Source organism: Tiliqua scincoides, chromosome 4, assembly GCF_035046505.1.
Source record: "Tiliqua scincoides isolate rTilSci1 chromosome 4, rTilSci1.hap2, whole genome shotgun sequence".
Classification (NCBI taxonomy): Eukaryota; Metazoa; Chordata; class Lepidosauria; order Squamata; family Scincidae; genus Tiliqua; species Tiliqua scincoides.
This window is the reverse complement of record NC_089824.1, coordinates 71,939,433-71,948,425: the sequence shown is the minus strand read 5'-3', so window position 1 is coordinate 71,948,425 and position 8,993 is coordinate 71,939,433. Positions and strand designations below refer to the sequence as shown.

At 47.3% G+C, this 8,993-nt stretch overlaps 1 protein-coding gene across 1 annotated transcript in view; it reads left to right on the top strand.

The window, feature by feature from the left end:
• Window positions 1-4,176: 4,176 nt before the first annotated feature.
• The window catches only part of CARMIL1 (capping protein regulator and myosin 1 linker 1), a 171,401-nt gene continuing 166,584 nt past the window's right edge, over window positions 4,177-8,993 (top strand). The window contains exon 1 of the mRNA XM_066623338.1: window positions 4,177-4,824. Within this exon, the coding sequence (XP_066479435.1) occupies window positions 4,785-4,824 (40 nt within the window). The 5' untranslated portion in view covers window positions 4,177-4,784. The remainder of the gene's footprint in view (window positions 4,825-8,993) is intronic.

Here is an 8,993-nt window from a genome sequence, read left to right as displayed (position 1 = left end):
CTAATTGCAGTTTCAAGGGCAGTCCCACATAGAGTATATTACAATAATCGAAACTCAGTGTCACCGTGGCATGGATCACCGTGGCCAGGTCTGCACAATCCAAGTATGGCCGCAGCAGGTGCACCAGCCGAAGCTGAGCAAAGGCCCCCTTGGCCACAGTTGCAGCTTGGGAATCCAGGAGCAGCTGTGAGTCCAGGCGAACCCCCAAGATGCAGATCTGCTCCTTCAGGGGGAGTGCAACCCATTCAGTGCAGGATGATGCTCCAACACCTGCATTGAAGATTTCCAAACCAGGAGAACCTTTAATTTCAGCTTGTTAGCCCACATCCAGATACCCACCATCACCCTGGAATCTGAAGGAAAGGGGAGATAGAGCTGTGTGTCATCAGCATATTGATGGCACCCCACTCCAAATCACCAGATGACCTCTACCACTAGTTTCATGTAGATGTTAAATAGCATGGGGGACAAAATTGAACCCTGTGGCACCCCCTTACCTCAAGAGCCAGGGTGTCGAACAGGTATCTCCCAGCAACAACATCTGGGACCGATTCTCCAAGCAGGAGCGGAACCACCGCAAATCAGTGCCCCCAGCTCCTGACTTGACCAATTGGCCCAGAAGGATACCATGGTTGCTGGTATTGAAAGCCACTGAGAGGTCCAGCAGGACCAACAGGGATGCACTCCCCCAGCATCCAGTCCCTGGTGTAAGTCATCCACCAAGGCAACCAAGGCGGTTTGTCCCAAAATCTGGCCTGAAACCAGATTGAAAAGAATCCAAATAATCTGCTTCATCCAAGACCCTCTGGAGTTGAAGCGCCACCATCCACTCAATTACCTTGCCCAGAAATGGGAAGTTCGAGACTGGCCAGTAATTGTCTAGTACTGCGGAATCCAGGGAGGGCTTTTTCAGGAGGGGCCGAACCACCACCCGCTTCAAAGCAAGCGGTAGTGTCTCCTCCATCAATGAAGAGTTGACCATCCTCTCCGTTCACTCAACCAGCCCCCCCCCAGGCAGCTTTTATTAGCCAACCTGGGCAAGGGTAAAGCAGGGAGGCAGATGGTCTCACACTCCAGAGGAATCTGTCCATATCCACAGGCTGTACAAGCTGAAAAGAATCCCACAAAACTGGACAAGCAGTTGCCAAGGGGAAATCATCAGACATTGTCACTGTGCATCCAAGTTGAGACTAATCCCATTGATTTTATCTGTGAAACGTTCTGCAAACACATCCCAGTGGCTGACTATGTGTTCTGTCTGATCTATTGGAGGGGCCTGATGGAGTAGGCCTCGCACCACACGGAACAGTTCTGCCGGACAGTTCTCAGCAGACAATTGTAGCAGAGAAGAAAGATCTCTTCACTCCTACCATCGCCTCAAAATAGGCTCTGCCGTGAGCCCTATTCCATGTCCAGTCAGATTCATCACAAGTTTTCTACCACTGTACATACCCACCCTGCCACTTTGTTCACAGCTCCTCAGTGAACCAAGGAGCTGCTCTGACTCTGCGATTTGGCAGAGGTCACTCTGGAGCAATCTCATCCACTGCCCTGGTCATTTCCCCATTCCAGAGGTCAACCAGGGCCGCAGATGAGACACCAGTCATGACAGTGGGAAAATCCCCCAGAGTCCTCAGGAAACCTTCAGGATCCATTGGCTTCCAGGGGTGGACCATAGAATGTGGTCCCCTGCCTCTGCGAAGGTATGAAGCTGCAACAAGCCTAAACCTTACTAGGAAGTTATCTGTCCATGACAACAGAGTGATCTTAATCTCCTCTACATCCAGATCATCACTCCCTTGCTCAGCTGTGAACACCAGGTCCAGCACGTGCCCTGCTGTATGTTTTGGAGCCAGGACCTTCTGGGACAGGCCCATGGTTGTCATGGTGGCCATGAAATCCTGAGCTGCACTGACTGCAGGATAAGGCTTCTTCTGGTATCCCTGAACTTACAGTGCAATTAGACTGAATTCAAATTGGACATATACTCAGGTAAGACAGTATAGACTTGCAGCCTTAGCCTGGGTTATACTTTATACTGGGTTATACTTTATACTGGGTTATACTGGGTTATACTTAGCCTGGGTTATACAAAGTGTAAGAACACTTTGATTGACCAAGTGGGATGATAGCATACACTTGTGGCACAACATTGGTGGAAGGGGGCAAGGGTCAGGGTAACCACTAGGTAAACAGTACTGGCATCCATTATCCTAACTTCATTTTGACCCCTGTAGCATCCATTATCCTAGCTTCATTTGCATCCATTATCTTAGCTTCATTTTGACCCCTGCAGCAGCAGGCACAGATTCTGGCACTATTAGGTGAGTGGCTGGAGCTGGCATCCCTCTCCCATGAGAGCATCCAGCCTAGGCAGCCCTCTTTTTAGGAATGAACTACTACTGAGCCTTGCCACCCTTTCTATTTTGTTATACTTTTAATAAACATCATCATCCAGCTGCAAGGAGCCCTTCCATTTTTTAGAGGTAGTTCCATTAAACCAGACAGGAGGCAGTACGCGCAGCCCTTCCATAGGCATACAGCTCCCATCCATGTTTATTCAGAAGTCCCATGAAGTTCAGTAGATAGAGGTGGGTGAAAACAGTTTTATTTTTTTTTTTTGCATATTTCTGTGTTTATCAAAGTTAGAAGTGCAGAAGGTGGTATTATGTGTTTTTATTCCAAGGGCACATTTTTATACATTATAATCACTTTGAAAGTGCTCTAGAAAAGTGATATAGGTGGTGTACGTCAGCAGATGCAGCCACACGCATGTAGAGGTGTCAGAAGCAGAGGTCTCTAAACTTTTAGGCCGGAGGGTCACATCAAATATCTGGCATGGTGTTGAGAGCTGGAAAAATAAATTTTAAATATAAAATTTAAATAAATACATTAGAAAGCCTCAGAAAGCCTAAGGCCTTCAGATGGCCCATAAACATCAATTCTGGTTTTTCAGGAAAACCAGGAAGTGATGTTTTTAGGCCTTTAGAAGGCATTCTGAGGAGAATGGCCTCCCTGGCCCTCAGAACACCCTCCAGACTCAGCTGGACCACAGCTGTGGTCACATTCAGTTGAGTGGTCCAGAGGCTTGCAGGGGACCAAAGGCTTGCTGTGGGCCAGACAGAGGTTTGTCGTGGGCTGTATCTGGCCCCTGGGGCAGGGATTTGGAGACCCCTGTGTTAGAGAATGGCTTTTTTTTTTTTTTGCAGATTTGGGGTATTTTTTTTAAACAAAAATGAGAAGTGCAGAAAGCGCTGTCGTTTGTTTTTATTTCATTCTCACTGAAAAAACCCATCTCTATCAATAGAGTTGACACCCAGTGATCTTCCAGACTGAACCTATGCATATTCACTTGAAAATAAATTATTACTATTACTATTACTATTATTATTACTATTATTATTATTATTAACAAGAATATTTATATACCACTTTTCAACACAAAAGTAGTTTACAAAGCGAACTGAATTCAGTGGGGCTTCCTCTTGTGTAAGCGTGGCCAGTCTTAGGACCCAATCCTATCCAACTTTCCAGCACCACCTCAGTTGCAATGCAGCTGAAGCCAAGGGAACAACCGTTCCCATAACTTGAGGAGGCCTCTGTCACTGGCTTCCCACAGCAGGATGCAGAGCATACCCCATTGGTGTAGCTGTGCTAGGAGTGGAAAATTGGATAGGGTCCTTAGGTTGCAATCCTATCCACACCTACTTGGGAGTAAGCCCATTGACTCTAATAGGGCTTACTGCCGAGTAGACCTGCATAGGATTGAGCGCTTACAATCTCTCAGCCCAATCCTATGCCTACTCAGAAGTAAGTTCCATTAGAGTCAATGGGGCTTACTCCTAGGAAAATGTGGCTAGGATTGGGCTTTTTTTGTGCATGGTTCACAGGGGAGAAAAAGAGGGTGGGGTGGAAGGAGAGATGCCTTTGCCCGGCTTAGACCTCCTCAAGCCAGCAGATGGCCCCCTGGTCTTTCTCAAGCGCTCTCCTGCCGCTGGATTTGAGGGAGGGAAGGAGGGACTGACTGACTGCTCCCAGGGTTGCTCCCCCCGCGCTTGGCTGTGCGCATGGAATCTGTGCGCAAATGTTAAGGCTGGCAGGAGAGGAGGCGGCGGCGGCTGCTGCTGAGCGAGAGCTTCCCCTCGCCGGAGCGCCTGTGCGCGTCCGAGAGGGAGGCGCAGCGCGGTCGGGCAGCTCGGCGGGCTCTCGCGAGGTGGAGAGGCCGGCGCTTGGCTTGGCTGGAGCGGAGCGCGCACGCAGCGAGCCCTGCTTGCAGGCGCCGGGCCGGGCTGTGCGGCAGCGAGGAATGCCACCTCCTCCACCCACGCCTTCCGCTTGCACCTCGGGCCAGGAGGTGGGTGCGTGAGGTAGGAGGGAGAGCGGGAAGCGGCGGCAGCCAGGAGGAGCCAGCCAGCCCAGGCAGGAAGAAGGGCAGAGAGAGGCGAACCTGCGGAGCGCAGACGCGGCGGGGAAGGGGATTAGCGCCGCGGGAAAGCCGCTCGGGCTGCTCGCCTCCTGTGGACACAACCCGCCCTTGGCTTCTTCTCTCTGCGCCAGGAACGAGGAGGCGTCATGTAGCAATAACCTGGCAACTCTTCCTCACCTTTTGCACCCAGGAGGAGAGGGGGCCTTTTTTTTTTTTTGCCTCCTCCCGATTTTTTGCCTCCAGTTTTTTTCGGGGGATTTGCCTAGGCGTGTGTGGCAAGCAAGAGACACACACACTCAGGCACGTAGTTGTCACCAGCAACCAACACACACCTCGCGGCCAAAAAGGGGGTGCCACCATGACCGAAGAGAGCTCAGACGTGCCCAAAGAGTTGCTAGGTAAGTGGGTGCGTTTCTTCTCTCCACTCCCACTCCTTAGTAATGGGCACTTAAGTGCAGTGGGGGGGGGGAGGAAGAGGCCCGGTTTTGTGCCCCCCACCCTGTCCAGCCCTTCTGTTGTCCTCTCCATCCGATGCTCCATGGAAAGGGGAAGGCGTGATGGGAAGGTGCAGGGACTGGACTTGTTTGCTCAGGGAGGCGGTGTGAAAGGTACGGGGGGGGGGAGGTTGCTGGTTCTCTGGGAACTCAGTCCTGGCTCCTGTTTTATTTCCACTGGGGGAGCTTTGCCTGATGGTGATGCCCCCCCATCATCCCCCACCTCATGGGCAGTGTGACCCATGGGGTGGGTCACCCCGCCTTTCCAAGCCAGCAGTGGGCATCTGTGAACCAACTAAATGAAAGCAGCATTAACCCTTTCAGTCTCTTCCCCAGCCCTTCTCCCTTGCCCTACTGGCCTCCCAGCATCATACCCTGGGGGGACAGCCAGCCCGGAGGCTCACTTGAGCCCCCAGGGCCTTCCCATCCATCTGGCCTAGGCAACAGCCTCCAGTCCCAAAGCGCTTTCTGTGGCTTCCATTCTCTCCCCACCCCCTCCTTTTAATTGATAATCAGCTTTCTCCCAAAACTTAAGCCGTTTCTGCCCAACGTTGCAGATATGCAACAGGGACCAAATGTGTACACCTGTGGGCTGGACAGAAATGGCTTAAGGGGCGGGCAAGGGACCTTTAACCCTCTCCACTGTGAAGAATGGCTCCAGATCATTCTCTTTTGGAGCAACGCCCCCTCCCCCAAACAGGCAAATGGGACCCAGCAGTTCAGGTACTTCCAGCCAGGACTCAGCAGGCTGGAGCATCTGTTGCTGTGCACACTGCGGAGGGAGGGGCAGACAAGCCCCATGGCTTGCTTTGCTGTTGGCAGAGCCCTGTGGTTGTTGCCCTCCAGCCCCTTTTCAGTTAATTCACTGTGACCCCCTGTTCCAAAGAAGATGCCTACCAGGGTTGTATTTTCTGCTGGGTGCTTATTTAAATACATAAGGCTTATTGTGGCTCAAGACAATACTGTGGTAGTGTACTGTATTCCCTTCAATGCAAGCATGCACTGTAGCTTGTGGGGCAAAGACTTTACATTTTATGGGGTGGGAAGCAACTAGCAGGGCCTTTCTGCATGTAAGTGAGGATTATAGCAGGGCCCATTGAGTTGAATGGCTCTCAAGTATGTATGCCTGAGGTATAGTGATGCCTGGCAGTGATGCAGCTGCCCTTCTGAATAGAACACTTCATTTTATTTTATCTATCCACTCCTTTTCTTCTCCTGCAAATTCATATATGGCAGCCTCTCTTTGAAATAACTAGGCATGAGATAAGGACTATCAGGTTAGGTTTACCTGCAGATGTTTAATCAGTCTCCTTGCTGTTTAAAAACAAGTATTTTGAAAAAATAAGTATTTTGAAAAAAATAAAATACTGGATCAGGAAGTAAAGAAAATGAAGATACTGTTCCATCTATTTTGACTGACAAGAGTAGAGACAGCCCCCTGATTAAAAGCCATTCCTGCCCAACATTGCATATACACAACAGGGATCAAGTGTGTAAACCTGTGGGCTGGGCAGAAATGGGTTAAAACTCAGTTGCAACCTCCACTGGAATCCATGGATAATAGGGAATGACTAGGAAACCTAGTGTCTTTTCTCCTGGTAACAATGTTTGGGACATATTCTACCTTCCAACTTGATATCAAATTGAAACTCACTTTCTTTGTCACATAGACCTCAAAGAGATCTGTTAAGAATCCCCCTCTGTGCACCTCTGCCTTGGATTTCATTTATCATACTGGAATAGTACAAAAAAAATACAGGAAATAGTTTATATTTAATATATTAAATTTAATATATTTAATATATTAAACTGTTGCTGCTGCCTTTGAGTCATATCTCATAGTGGATTGAAAGATGGTATTTTAGGCCTGTAGTTTTAGATGCAAAAGCCATTCTACTGAAAGACTTGTTCTGTAATTTTGAGCACAGATAGTAATGCATAGCATAGGGAACTCAGGCAGCCCACTCCAAACACCGGGTTCCCTTACATATATAAATGGTGGAAGAGTTTTCAGAAAGTTAATCAGTTATCACAGAGGTAGGGAAGAATGGATGTAGAAATAGTACATTTCAAACCATCACACATTTTCATTCTGAATTCAACCCTTCTTGGCAGTATCACTACGTATGTTTAAGTTGATGAAATGTTCCAAAAATAGACAGATTTTCAGTTATTGAAGATGAAGGTGAAGAATTGGTATATAACCCTTATTCATAAAAACAAAACTACATTGTCTTCTATTGCTAACACAAACTAGATGTTATATTGTGTAATATAACACAACTTACCATATGTTAGTTTTCCAAGCTTGATCTGCAAGTTTGCATACTCCGATCATTCTTGATGGAGAGATTTTTAAGATTCTTTTCCCTGACACAATACTAAAACAGCCATAGACCTTGTCTTTATCATCTGGAGGTTTTATTGATGTAGTTACAAGCCAATTTAGTTCAATTTGGATACAGATGTGCACTCCTTCCTCCTCATCCTGCCTCTCTCAGCACCACACCCACAACTCCACATTAAATACCTGGGCCGAACAAGACAACTATGTGACATACTTCCACCTCATTATTTGGGCATATATTGACACTGCATGGTTCAAACTTTAACTAGGTCATTTTGCTTTGAGATCGAATGTTCTTAGCTCACAACTCTGATTGCACAAGTTCTTGGAATTTTACATGTTCTGTCAATAATGATCTTTTAGGTCACTTTGATATAACCTGATCTCCTATCTTTTACGGGGAAACACCAGTTTTTTCCTTGGCTCTTAATTTCAGTTATTTTTCTTAAAAGAGAAGCTAGGTTAACCCTTTAAAATCTCTATCATTCTCCTGTGTCTTCAAGATGGAGCAAAATTTCCTCAAGTTTCACTTTATGCAGACACCTAGGTCCTCTGGGTGGATCATCTTGCAGGAGTGATACTGTACTGTTTGATGCTGTAGGTTAATGTGTTATAAGAGACATGGTATGAAGGTGCCTTTGTTAACTAGCTTTAAGATGGCAAGGAAAACACATTACAGCACTGCGAATAGTATTTAATGCTACTTAAGGTTTTTGGCATGAACAAAGGCTGCAATCCTATACACATTTTCCTGGGAGTAAGCCTCATTCAACACAATGGGACTTACTTCTGAGTAGACAAGTGTAGGCTTGTGTTGTAAGACAACTAATCCTTTATGTGAGCATCTTAACATGTGACTTAATATTTAATCAAACAGCTACAGCTGGCGCTACAGTATCTGCATCACATTTCTATATTGATATAGAACTGATCTTTCCCCGAGAGATTAGTTTTTAGATAATCCCATTGAACAATGGGCAATATCTTGTTGACTGACATGTATCTGAGAAGGCAATGTTGTCATGGCCTGGGGTGGCCAGTCTTTCAACTTTAGGGCTCCTGGAACCCTAAAGGTCCAGGAACCTTAAAGTTGAAAAGTTGGCCACCCCTGTCGTAGCCTAAAGCTTATTCACTCTTGGACTGTGCATTGAGTATGCATAAAGTGCAACTCCATCTAAGATAGTGCTGTCTACATAGTCGGATTCTGATCTGTTTTCCTGCAGAGATAAACATGAATGTCTAGAAGCATAGCAAGTGGGGGAGAGTCTGCCCTGGGTGACATTCCCCAGGAGAGGTGGTGTTGGGTGGCCATCTGAGCCCTTGTCCAGTGGAGACTTGTGTCATATTTGACAGCGGATGGGTCCTCCTGCTCCCCAGGCTCCAGCCACAAATGGCTGCTCTGGAAGCAATTCAGCAGTGTGCACAATGGCATCATTGCGTCACCACTGAACCAATTCCGGATGCTGCCTGTTGCTCTGGATGAGTTTCATGATGCCGGAGGGTGACACCCACCATGGGTGGTGTCCATGCTGGTGATGATACAGTGAATGTTTGAACACTTTGAGAATAAGGTTGTTTGCAACCGGTGACCAATTGTACTGGGTTGAGCCAAGTCCAGACATCAAAATGCAGCAGGAATTGTTCCAGTAATACGAGTAAATCATTAAAATAAATACGAGTAAATCCTTAAAATAAATCCTTAAAGTAAATACGAGTAGTTCTCGTA